This window comes from Oncorhynchus masou, chromosome 16 (assembly GCF_036934945.1).
Source record: "Oncorhynchus masou masou isolate Uvic2021 chromosome 16, UVic_Omas_1.1, whole genome shotgun sequence".
Lineage (NCBI taxonomy): Eukaryota > Metazoa > Chordata > Actinopteri > Salmoniformes > Salmonidae > Oncorhynchus > Oncorhynchus masou.
This window is the reverse complement of record NC_088227.1, coordinates 42,987,591-43,001,275: the sequence shown is the minus strand read 5'-3', so window position 1 is coordinate 43,001,275 and position 13,685 is coordinate 42,987,591. Positions and strand designations below refer to the sequence as shown.

The window sequence follows — 13,685 nt, the reverse complement described above, 5'->3', positions numbered from 1 at the left end:
TGGAGATGAATATGAAGGGTGGTGGAAATTCCACTTTAATCTGATGTGGGGGAGATCTGCTCTCCTAGATGCAGACGTTGGATAACCAGCTACTTGAACTAACAGCGACCCTGTAACCTACAGTAGTGCAGCACTGTGACGCTACTAAACCACTATCTAGAACTGGGAATTGCCAGGGGACCTCACAATATTATTGCGACTCTCACGATTCTATATGTATTGTGATCTGCTACTGCGATTTGATGTTCCAAATTGCTCACAGCATGTCTGCTGCAGAGACGAGAGCGATGGAAAATTAGTTTTGATCCGTAATGGGTGTAAAAAGTGCTGAAAACATGTCTCTCAATTTCAAAAGAAGATAGACAAATTCCCAGAGTTTTGGCGCAGGTACCACTGTAACCTACAGCCAACTAGCGTTAGCTAACGCTACCTAGCAAAACATTGAACGAATCAAAAATATATACATTTTTTTTACTAGTCGATACTTGGTGTCAACATATCTATATGATATAGCCCCCCCCATCACAAACCATTACCACTGTAGCCTACAGCTGACTAGCACTAGCTAACGCTACCTAGCAAACCATTACCACTGTAGCCTACATACAGGTTGCACCATGAGCTGTTCAGCTAACGCTGTGCAATCAAGCCTACTCATTCAGAGGTTTATTTTCATATGACCTGATTTCACTCTATAGCTGCTACTGCCTTTTGTCCCAAATTACACCCTATTCCGTGCCTAGTTCACTATGGGCCTGTGGGCCCTGGTCCAATGTAGTGCACTATATAGAGAATAGGGTGCAGATTGGGACTTGGACACTGTCTTGTTGGTGAAGTGCTATATAAAGGATCTGATGATAAAGGAAGATGTAGCCTGCAGGTAGTCTGCACAGGAAGATCTATTGGGTAGAGGGTTAATGCTGTCTGGCTCTTCTGCCTTTTTGGGGGTTCTTGTTTTGTGCTACCTAGCGAATATTAACTGGTCACTGGAGCCTGTCTGTCTGGTTGCTAGATGCCCTGTCTGTCTGCCTCTGTCTGTCAGTCTGGGGGCCTGAGTCCTGCAAAAAGTGTGTGTGTGCCTGGTGTGGAATGTTGTCTAACAGCAGAGACGGTTGTCTAGCTGGAGAATGTTGTGCAGCAGAGACGGTTGTCTAGCTGGAGAATGTTGTCTAACAGCAGAGACGGTTGTCTAGCTGGAGAATGTTGTCTGACAGCAGAGACTGTCCCCTAGCTGGAGAATGTTGTCTGACAGCAGAGACTGTCCCCTAGCTGGAGAATGTTGTGCGACAGCAGAGACTGTCCCCTAGCTGGAGAATGTTGTGCGACAGCAGAGACTGTCCCCTAGCTGGAGAATGTTGTGCGACAGCAGAGACTGTCCCCTAGCTGGAGAATGTTGTGCGACAGCAGAGACTGTCCCCTAGCTGGAGAATGTTGTGCGACAGCAGAGACTGTCCCCTAGCTGGAGAATGTTGTGCGACAGCAGAGACTGTCCCCTAGCTGGAGAATGTTGTCTAACAGCAGAGACTGTCCCCTAGCTGGAGAATGTTGTCTAACAGCAGAGACGGTTGTCTAGCTGGAGAATGTTGTGCGACAGCAGAGACTGTCCCCTAGCTGGACAATGTTGTGCGACAGCAGAGACTGTCCCCTAGCTGGAGAATGTTGTCTAACAGCAGAGACTGTCCCCTAGCTGGAGAATGTTGTGCGACAGCAGAGACTGTCCTCTAGCTGGAGAATGTTGTGCGACAGCAGAGACTGTCCCCTAGCTGGAGAATGTTGTGCGACAGCAGAGACTGTCCCCTAGCTGGAGAATGTTGTGCGACAGCAGAGACTGTCCTCTAGCTGGAGAATGTTGTCTAACAGCAGAGACTGTCCCCTAGCTGGAGAATGTTGTGCGACAGCAGAGACTGTCCCCTAGCTGGAGAATGTTGTGCGACAGCAGAGACTGTCCTCTAGCTGGAGAATGTTGTCTAACAGCAGAGACTGTCCCCTAGCTGGAGAATGTTGTGCGACAGCAGAGGCTGTCCTCTAGGTTCATGTCTCTCAATGGATGGAGGAGGACAGAAATCGTTGACGGGCATGTTTCAGGTGTTTTTATATGGATGTGTGTGTGAATCTGGAAGAGTACAACAATGATTTTTAAGATGTAAATATTAGCCTGAATGTGGCATTTGCCTTGCCATGGTTTTCAGTACATTTGACTTTCACAGTGCTTTACATGCGTACTACAGTAGCTGAGTACTAAGGTACTGTGTATATCTAGAACAGCTTCATTACACTCCAACGAGTTTCAGTGTTTTGTAAGTATCCTTGTACAAGCCGGAATGGTACATAAGGCAGGAGCCGATCTCTTATAGCGTGTACAAGTACACTCCCTGGACGCTAGTCTATCGCAGGGCCTTCAGTGTCTTGAGTCTGAGTGTACCTCGGGGTGCCTGTTCAGTGAGGACAGTTAAAATGTTTTTTTTTTTTTTTTTAAGTTGGCTGTACTTAGCAAAGAGTACACTCCTGCTGGTTGAGACACCCCAGGGAAGACTGTAGCTTAGAGATAAGAACCGAGACATCTGCACACAAAGATATCTGTAGCAGCTCTCTGCCTACTAACTCCAGTCTGAAAGCTGGCTCTCCCGGGAGAAAGTCCGCTTTAAGCAAGTCGTGTCACAATTCCACAGTTGACATTCCTTTGGGTCTGACATTTTTTTGTTTATGACCTCGTTTTAATCCTTGAAAAACTTATTATTATTTAAAAAAAAAATCTAAAATAATTGTCAGCTAGCTGAAGCCTAAAAGCTCGTTGACAGGAATGGTGAGCTGTACTTGTTTGACCTATGTCTCATACGTTTTGAAAGAACAAGACTGAGGCAAAACCCATTTTTAAACACCTTCCAATATTTGCTTGTTCAGACAATAGCCTCTAGGTCTGTAAGAGACTCTCTCTAAATGGCTGAAGGCCCGTTCTTATGTTTATCTGGAAGAGTAATAATGGGTTGCGGATGCGAATGATACAACACGTTATCCAGGCTTTGCCAGGGTTTTAAATGCATTGAATCATACAGTACTGTGTATGCTTGCTGGCTGAGTACTTAGTCATTTATTATTAATTTAATAATAATAATGACAGTGCTTTTTAAAAATACAAACAAATGTAAGGAAAAATTAAATATAGAAATATCTAATTTACATAAGTATTTACACCCCTGAGTCAATACATGTTAGAATTACAGCTCTGTATTTCTGGGTAAGTCTTTATTTTAATTTAACAAGGAAGGTCAGTTAAGAACAAATTCTTCATTTATAATGACGGCCTACACCGGCCAAACGCGGATGACGCTGGGCCAATTGTGCTCCACCCTATGGGTCTCCCAATAGCGTCCGGTTGTGATACAACCTGAATTCGAACCAGGGTGTCTGTAGTGACACCTCAAGCAGTGAGATGCAGTGCCTTAGACCGCTTGCGCCACCCGGGAGCCCATTTTTAAGATGGTTTGATTCCTCTCCAACAAGCCTTTAGTTTCAATGTCTTGTAAAGAAGTAAGTAGCCTTGTCCAAGTTAGAACTGATCTTCTGTTTGATGTACAAGAACACTGGACACTAGTCTTTCACAGGGCCTTTAATAAAGTCTTGGGTCTGAGGTAAAGCTGAGGGTGTTATTGACTTGTGTTCTTCACCCATATTCCCAGAGAGACGAAGCCAAGACTTTCAACATTCTGATTATCCTGTAGACCGCTGTCTCTGCTGCTCTCTCCAGGCCTGTTCCACGGATGGTGTACACAGACAGGTCTCAGCAGCCAATATGTTTCATTAAGAGTTTGTTGTCTTGGGTCTGTGTAGCTGTGGGTTCCAGTTCAGTCAGGACAGTCTAGGTTAGAGTACTTAGTTGGAGTAGACTCGTGCTGGGGACGAGACGCCCCAGGGAGGGGCTAGTTCACTAATAACCCCTGCTGGTTGAGACGCCCCAGGGAGGGCTGGCTCTGAGATAAGAACCACAAAGACATCTGCAGCATTTCTTCACCCCCAGACTCCTCTTTGAAAGCCTGCTCTGTCAAGAGAAAGTCTGCTTGAGGCACGTCATGTCACAGTCAGGATTCCACAGTTGACGTTCCTTTGGGTCGGCGACAAGGGCCGAGTCCGACATGGCTCATTATTCACTGTATAGTGCACTTCGTGTGCACTTCTTTTGCCCTGGGCCCATGGGTAATAGGGGGCCATTCTAGACAGAGGCTTTCAGTATTTGTTACTGTTGCTCTGTGTCTTTTAGCCCTTGAAAGCCATGATTTATATTTATTTATTTATTTATTTATTCTGTAAATGTTTTGGACCTGGAAAACTCACCAGTCCTTAACAATTACAAGCATACCCATAACATGATTCAGCTACCATTATGCTTGACAATATGGAGAGTGGTACTCAGTAAAGTGTGTAATGGATTTGCCCCAAACATAATGCTTTGTATTCAGGACAAGAAGTTAATTGTTTTGATGACTTTAGTGCCTTGTTGCAAACAGGATGAATGTTTTGGAATATTTGTACAGACTTCCTCCTTTTCACTGTCGATTTGGTCCCGAACTGTTTTAAAGTCATGTTTCCACTTTGACATTTTGGGGTATTGTATGTGGGCCAGTGACACGTTTTAAATTCAGGCTAACACAACAATTTGGAAAAAGTTGGTGGTGGTAGTAGTAAATACTTGTATGTATGTATGTATCCTATGGAAGAAGTGGTGATTTCAGCATGCACAGTTGAAGTCGGAGGTTTACATACACCTTTGCCAAATACATTTAAACTCCGTTTTTCACAATTGCTGACATTTTTATCCTAGTAAAAATTCCCTGTCTTAGGTCAGTTAGGATTGCCACTTTATTTTAAGAATGTGAAATGTCAGAATAATAGTGATTTTTATTTCTTTCATCACATTCCCAGTGGGTCATATGTTTACATACACTCAAATAGTATTTGGTAGCATTGCCTTTAAATTGTTTAACTTGGATCAAACGTTTCGGGTAGCCTTCCACAAGCTTCCCACAATAAGTTGGGTGAATTTTGGCCCATTTCTCCTGACAGAGCTGGTGTAACTGAGTCAGGTTTGTAGGCCTCCTTGCTCGCACATGCTTTTTCACTTCTGCCCACACATTTTCTATAGGATTGAGGTGAGGGCTTTGTGATGGCCCCTCCAATACCTTGACTTTGTCTTTAAGCCATTTTGCCACAACTTTGAAAGTATGCTTGGGGTCATTGTCCATTTGGAAGACCCATCTGTCACCAAGCTTTAACTTCCTGACTGATGTCTTGATGTTGCTTCAATATATCCACATAATTTTCCCTCCCCATGGTGCCATCTATTTTGGGAAGTGCACCAGTCCCTACTGCAGCAAAGCACCCCCACAACATGATGCTGCCACCCCCACAACATGATGATGCCACCCCCGTGCTTCACGGTTGGGATGGTGTTGTTTTGCTTGCAAGCCTCCCCCTTTTTCCTCCAAGCATAACGATGGTCATTATGGCTAAATAGTAATATTTTTGTTTCATCAGACCAGAGGACATATCTCCAAAAAGTACGATCTTTGTCCCCATGTGTCCCCTGGCTTTTTTATGGCGGTTTTAGAGCAGTGGCTTCTTCCTTGCTGAGCGGCCTTTCTTTTTCTAATAGGACTCGTTTTACTGTGGATATAGATACTTTTGTATCTGTTTCCTCCAGCATCTTCACAAGGTCCTCTGCTGTTGTTCTGGGATTGAATTGCACTTTTCGTATCAAAGTATGTTCATCTCTAGGAGACTGAACGCGTCTCTTCCTGAGCGGTATGACGGCTGCGTGGTCCCATGGTGTTTATACTTGCGTATTATTGTTTGTACAGATGAACGTGGTACCTTCAGGCGATTGGTTCATCCTTGGGAGAAATTTCCAGACTTGTGGAGGTCTACATTTTTTTTTTGAGGTCTTGACTGATTTCTTTTGATTTTCCCTCGATGGCAAGCAAAGAGGCACTGAGTTTGAAGGTATGCCTTGAATTACATCAACAGGTACACCTCCAATTGACTCAAGTGATGTCAGTTAGCCTATCAGAAGCTTCTAAACTGATTAAGCTAATCAGGTAGATAATTATCAGAAAGTCGGGGCACCACGAAATGATGTTTATAGAGCTGTTGTCTTCTGAATAAACTCTTAAAGACCTGGTCATCTTTTACATCAATAGCAGTCGATATTTAATTGTCATCTTGTTTTGTCTCATCTGAAAGTTGTAAAATCTTGGATATCTTCACGAACCCTGGCTAACAAGTTGAATCAGCAATACAATTTTTAATTTTTTTAAAATTTACTAAATACCTAATTCACACAATGGATCATACATCGATTACAAATGATGTCATAAAGAAAACGTCCCCGGTGGACGGAACAGCTACGATGGCTGGTTACAGAAAAAGGGGGGTTGGGTTCGCGTGAAAGAGCGGGAAGACTGAGTAACAAAGGGAGAAGCTATGCTATCGTAAATACAGAATCTTATGCAGTCTAAATAACCGCCCATTTGCAAAAGGAGAATGCAATAAATGTTTACTCTGAGCTGCGCTTCGGTAGATTGGTCGTCGATGGAACGCCGTTTTGTCCGTTATGGATCTCTGGTCCTCTGAAGAATGTCTAGTGGTGAACTGGAACGTGGTAGAATGGATACTCTGTCCATCCTCTCCTAGCCCACGTTCAGCGACTGCTGTTACCTCCTAGCCATTGAGTTATCACTTCTGGAGTGAATAAGAGTTCAAAGTTTATACCAAGTTGCCATACTTTTAAACTCATGCTATATTCTGGCTGGTATAGTCGAAATGCATCCCTCACCCACAGGCCAACGTCATGACACTTCTGACCCACTGGAATTGTGATACTTATTCACTGAAATAATCTGTCTGTAAACAATTGTTGGATTCATTACTTGTCACGCACAGAGTTGATGTTCTAACCGACTTGCCAAAACTATAGTTTGTTTGCAAGGAATTTGTGGAGTGGTTGAAAAACAGGTTTTAATGACTAAACTAAGTACGTAAACTTCCCACTTCAACTGTCTATCTTGGTGGGGCAAACAACCTGTTTTTTTTTAGATTCATGCCAGTTTCCAAATTTTTAAGTTTCAGCTTTATTCTAAAATTGATTTCATTGTTTTTCTTATCAATCTACACCCCATAATGACAAAGCAAAAACATTTTTTTTTTATGTTTGCAAATTTATACAAAATGAAATATCACGTTTACGTAAGTATTCAGGCCCTTTTACTCAGCTCTTTGTTGAAGCACCTTTGGCAGCGATTACAGCTTAAATTCTTCTTGGGTATGAAGCTATATGTTTGGCACACCTGTACTTGGAGTTTCTCCCTTTTTTCTTCTCTGCAGCTCCTCAAACTCTGTCAGGTTGTATGGGGAGCATCACTGCACAGCTATTTTCAGGTGTCTCCAGAGATGTTCGATCAGGTTCATGTCTGCGCTCTGGCTGGGCCACTCAAGAACAATTGGAGACTTGTCCCGAAGCCAGTCTAGTGTTGTCTTGGCTGTGTACTTAGGTTCGTTGTCCTGTTGGAAGGTGAATGTTCGCCCCAGTCTGAAGTCCTGAGTGCTCTGGAGCAGGTTTTCATCAAGGATCTTCCTGTGTTTTGCTCTGTTCATCTTTTCCTCGATCCTGAATAGTCACCCAGTCCCTGCTGCTGAAAAACATCCCACCACCATGATGCTGCCACCACCATGCTTCACTGTAGGGATGGTGCCAGGTTTCCTCCAGATGTGACGCTTGTCATTCGGGCCAAAGAGTTCAATCTTGGTTTCATCAGACCAGAGAATCTTGTTTCTCATGGTCTGAGAGTCCTTTAGGTGCCTTTTAGGAAAACTCCAAGCGGGCTGTCATGTGCCTTTTACTGAGGAGTGGCTTCCGTTTGGCCACTCTACCATGAAAGCCTGATTGGTGGAGTGCTACAGAGATGGTTGTCCTTCTGGAAGATTTTCCCATCTCCACAGTAACTCTGGAGCTTTTGTCAGAGTGACCATTGGGTTCTTGGTCACCTCCCTGACCAAGGCCCTTTTCCCCTGATTGCTCAGTTTGGTCGGACGGCCAGCTCTAAGAAGAGTCTTGGTGGTTCCAAACTTTTTCCTTTTAAGAATGGAGGCCACTGTATTCTTGGACATTCAATGCTGCAGACATTTGGGACCCTTCCCCAGATCCTGTCTCGGAGTTCTACAGACAATTCCTTCAACCTCAGTTATTGCTCTGACATACAGTGTTAAGAGTTCTGTTCTCCTGTTCATTAACCAATTCAATTATATTACTGTCTGTTATATCAGGATTTGTAAGATACTGATAGAAATGAGAACAGACAGAGGCCCAGTCTACCAAAGTTAAATGTTTATTCCCGGAAGGTTCTGACGTGCACAGTACAAAGATCTTCAATTTTATAGTGACACACATACATCCACACAAATCACCAAATCCGCCCGCCAATCGAGACTAGGGGCGTCCTTGAATAGCGTCTTCCTGCCCTCCCCTAAGATAGGGAGAGACCTGGGACTGGGCAGTACTCAGTGTCCCAGCCAAGGTCAGCCTCTAATCTGGCTCAGACAGAGACCGTCTGTTATCAAAATACTAGACACATTGTTCCCAAAACGTTGATTCTGACTAAGAACTACACTCCAGTGTATATATTATTATTCCACTGACTAAAACCACACACAGTATTATAAAAATCAAAATGATTCTAACACTTACATACATGCATTATAATAATCCAATTGTTCAAATTAATTTCATACAATCACATGGTTTCAGACTTATGGTTTCAAGAGTGTAATATTCGAATCATTTATTAAAACACATTTCCGTATCAAGTGTCAACTGTAAGATCTTATATAGACAGGTGTGTGCCTTTCCAACTCATGTCCAATCAATTGAATTTTCCACAGGTGGGCTCCAATCAAGTTGATCAATGGAAACATGATGCACCTGAGCTCAATTTTGAGTCTCATAGCAAAAGGGTCTAAATAAATTAGCAAAAATGGCTAAAAAAGTTTTTTGCTTTGTCATTGTGTATTGAGAAAAAAAATAATTTAATCATTTTAGAAAAAGGCTGTAACAAAATGTGGAAAAGTCAAGGGGTCTGAATACTTTCTGAATGCACTGTACATATCTCCCTGGCATATTACATAATTTATATATATTTTTTTGGACTCCCCCATTGTTGTGCGTTGCTCACTTGAACAGAAGGTGGTACAGCGGTCTTTTGTGGGCAAACTTGGTCATCAAAGTCTGGAATTGTCTGGATAAATTCATGCTGGATTGACAGAATGGCCTTTGTATTCAACTTTTTCTGGCCCAAGGTGGGTGGGTGTTTATCCTGTTTAGCTTGGAAAAGAGACAAGGATTGAGAAAGATTTGACAGTAGATTGTTGACCTGATTTGATGATGCAGACTGTGGCGATTGTAGTGTGCCCATGAGTGACAGAACACTGAGCCAATCACGGCGCAACTAGAGAAGATTACCAACACCTGTGCTATGTGCTTTCGCTGGCTGCACCTCCACCACAGAAAGCACTGAGAGAGGCTGAAACACCTGCATTTTGGAGCTGCCTCACTCAGAGGCCATGTTTGCAGCTTTAATAACTCAAGGATTTTTTTCCTTCCACATTGTTTGCACACTGATATGTGACATGAATTAAGGCCAAAAGGACATGTGAAACAGGCCAACTATTTTATTTTAGCTCAACATCTGGGGCTCAAAACAGGCTCTGAATGACAGGTCGACACTGTATCGGAGTGTGGAAAGCACCAATTACAACACTGAGGGAAAACCTGTTAAACACCTTACAATATTTGTATGTTCAGACAATAGCCTCTAGGCCAGGGCTGCCCATCCCTCTTCCTGGAGATCTACTGTCCTGTGGGTTTTCAGTCCAGCCCTCTTCTTGGAGATCTACTGTCCTGTGGGTTCAGTCCAGCCCTCTTCTTGGAGATCTACTGTCCTGTGGGTTTTCAGTCCAACTCTCTTCCTGGAGATCTACTGTCCTGTAGGTTTTCAGTCCAACCCTCTTCCTGGAGATCTACTGTCCTCAAGATCTCCAGGAAGAGGGTTGGACTGAAAACCCCCAGGACAGTAGATCTCCAGGAAGAGGGTTGGACAGCCCTTGTTTAAAGGCTATGTGAAGCTGCGCTGAATCCCTTACTCTGATGGGAATTGGCCTGTATGGATAAGGCTAAATCTGAAAGTTTTCTTGAAGGACAAATGATGGAAATACATAAACATGATACAGGACACAAAGGTGACGACTAAGTCACCTGACGAGACTGAAAACAAACATTACACTGTTTTCTACCTGCATCTTACATTTACTGAAAGAAAATCTGAAAATACTCTTCGTACATGATAAGAAATATCCATGGGGCATTTGGAGGAGGTGCAACATCATACCAGTAAATGACATGGGTTTGAGTGAGAGGTCGAACTGGTGTTTCCCAAGTGGCCACACCTCTTCAAAGTGTGCACAGTTCCTAAGTAATTTCAATGCACTTTTATGACTCGAAGAATATCCTTCAAGGTGTTTAAAAATTATTTATTTTTATTTTTTATATCCTCTCTGTGCCGTTGAGGAACTAGAACAAGCACACTTGTACACTTGTAGTTGTTTTGTTTGGAACACAACCCTGCATCCCCACTTTTACACAGTTAATGTTTATGAAATCCAAAAGCTGTCAATTTTTTTTTTTTTTTTATAAATCTTCATCTGGGTTTGGCGGGCATAATTCTAAAGCCTGTTCTGTAGCCGACATGACTAGCTAAACCTGAGAAGGACAGATCCTGAGCTTTGACAGCATGTTTAGCATGTTGTACAGCCGCTGCGTTCCAATTTAGGCACTTATCAGTGTCCCAGTCTGCCATTTTCAACCTGTATATAGGCACAAGTGTATAGGCTCTCTCTCTCTCTAAATCAATGCTCTCTGCATCTTCTCTGTATAACCCACTCTGATTCATTCATAAATGTCCCGTTCTTTTGACTCTGTTACTGATGTCTCCTAACTCTCTCTCTCTCAGTGTTCCAGGAGCGTCCGGAGCTCCCTCCCACCCAGGCCCAGGCCACAGCTCGCTGTATCTCTCCAGAACAGTACTCCTACACCGCCTCCATCCTCAGGCTGCTCCGAAACAAACCCTTCCTCCTCCTCATCCTCACATATGGTCAGTACTTAACCCCTTGTGTCACTACTGATCTGAGCTGAGCTGTCCAGGGCTGTCCTGGTTATGCATTCATCATAGCCAGGAAGGATAACGTGAAAACATAACTGTCATGTCTCGGGTATTATGTTTCAAGTAGGCAGGCTAGTTGTGAACTGTCTGCCAGTGTTACCTGTTCCACCTGACCTACAGTTACCCAGCAAACTACATTTTTGTCATTTGGCAGACACTTATCCAGAGCAATTTGGATTAAGTGCCTTGCTCAAGGGCACATCCATAGATTTTTCCACCAAGTTGGCTCAGAGATTCGAACCAACAACCTTTTGGTTACTGGCCCAACGCTAGGCTACCTGCACCTCAGCAATGTGCCCATATATCCCACACTGCATCACAGGTGCACCATTAATGTGTTGTCCTATAGGAAAGGACTCTATGCCTGCTAGGATGTCATTGGCTGTCCCCAGATCCACAAGGAAATGTTACGGTCGCATGTCAATGAGTAAAACAATGTATTTATGTTTCTCTTTGTTTAAAACAACAACTTATTGGTCTCATATATATTAATGGAAGCACTGTAGTTTACATCTGGAAAGTACCGGGAGAACTGAAATAAGATGGCAACAACCAGTTAAGAATGAACTGCTGTGGGTGAAGTCCACAGTAGTAGAATACACTGCTGTGGGTGAAGTCCACAGTAGTAGTATAACTGTTGCTGTGGGTGGAGTCCACAGTAGTAGTATAACTGTTGCTGTGGGTGGAGTCCACAGTAGTAGTATAACTGCTGCTGTGGGTGAAGTCCACAGTAGTAGTATAACTGTTGCTGTGGGTGAAGTCCACAGTAGTAGTATAACTGTTGCTGTGGGTGATGTCCACAGTAGTAGAATACACTGCTGTGGGTGGAGTCCACAGTAGTAGTATAACTGTTGCTGTGGGTGGAGTCCACAGTAGTAGTATGACTGCTGCTGTGGGTGAAGTCCACAGTAGTAGTATAACTGTTGCTGTGGGTGGAGTCCACAGTAGTAGTATAACTGCTGTGGGTGGAGTCCACAGTAGTAGTATAACTGCTGCTGTGGGTGGAGTCCACAGTAGTAGTATAACTGCTGCTGTGGGTGGAGTCCACAGTAGTAGTATAACTGTTGCTGTGGGTGGAGTCCACAGTAGTAGTATAACTGTTGCTGTGGGTGCTCTCAGAAAGCTCCCTGAAAGTCCCTGTTGACTCTGCCTCACTTACTTTTTCTCTCACCAACAGGACTGAATGTGGGCTGCTTCTATGCTGTGGGCACGCTACTGAACCGCATGATCATCGAGCATTACCCTGTAAGTCCTACATTACCCTGTAAGTCCTACATTACCCTGTACACTACCCTGTAAGTCCTACACTACCCTGTACATTACCCTGTAAGTCCTACACTACCCTGTACATTACCCTGTAAGTCCTACATTACCCTGTAAGTCCTACACTACCCTGTACATTACCCTGTAAGTCCTACATTACCCTGTACACTACCCTGTAAGTCCTACACTACCCTGTACATTACCCTGTAAGTCCTACACTACCCTGTAAGTCCTACATTACCCTGTACACTACCCTGTAAGTCCTACACTACCCTGTACATTACCCTGTAAGTCCTACACTACCCTGTACATTACCCTGTAAGTCCTACACTACCCTGTAAGTCCTACATTACCCTGTAAGTCCTACACTACCCTGTAAGTCCTACACTACCCTGTAAGTCCTACACTACCCTGTAAGTCCTACACTACCCTGTAAGTCCTACATTACCCTGTAAGTCCTACACTACCCTGTAAGTCCTACACTACCCTGTAAGTCCTACACTACCCTGTAAGTCCTACACTACCCTGTAAGTCCTACATTACCCTGTAAGTCCTACACTACCCTGTAAGTCCTACACTACCCTGTAAGTCCTACACTACCCTGTAAGTCCTACACTACCCTGTACACTACCCTGTAAGTCCTACACTACCCTGTAAGTCCTACATTACCCTGTACACTACCCTGTAAGTCCTACACTACCCTGTAAGTCCTACACTACCCTGTACACTACCCTGTAAGTCCTACACTACCCTGTAAGTCCTACATTACCCTGTACATTACTCTGTAAGTCCTACACTACCCTGTAAGTCCTACACTACCCTGTAAGTCCTACACTACCCTGTAAGTCCTACACTACCCTGTAAGTCCTACACTACCCTGTAAGTCCTACACTACCCTGTACATTACCCTGTAAGTCCTACACTACCCTGTACATTACCCTGTAAGTCCTACACTACCCTGTACATTACCCTGTAAGTCCTACACTACCCTGTACATTACCCTGTAAGTCCTACACTGCAGTATGTGGGCACTGAAACACATTGACAACACTACAACATTGGCCGTGTTATTTGGTTAACAATCCAAACATTCTAGAATACAACAATGGGCGTGTTATTTGGTTAACAATCCAAACATTCTAGAATGCAACAATGGGCGTG

At 43.7% G+C, this 13,685-nt stretch overlaps 1 protein-coding gene across 3 annotated transcripts in view; it reads left to right on the top strand.

Moving 5' to 3' along the window:
* Positions 1-13,685, top strand: part of LOC135557973 (heme transporter FLVCR2-like) — a 66,765-nt gene that overhangs the window by 13,249 nt on the left and 39,831 nt on the right. For all 3 annotated transcript variants that reach the window (XR_010458290.1, XM_064991719.1, XM_064991718.1), the window contains exons 3-4: positions 11,052-11,192; positions 12,439-12,506. Coding sequence is in view for 2 of the 3 variants with exons in the window: in XM_064991719.1 (XP_064847791.1) it covers positions 11,052-11,192; positions 12,439-12,506 (209 nt within the window). In the remaining variant the exon portion in view is untranslated. The remainder of the gene's footprint in view (positions 1-11,051; positions 11,193-12,438; positions 12,507-13,685) is intronic.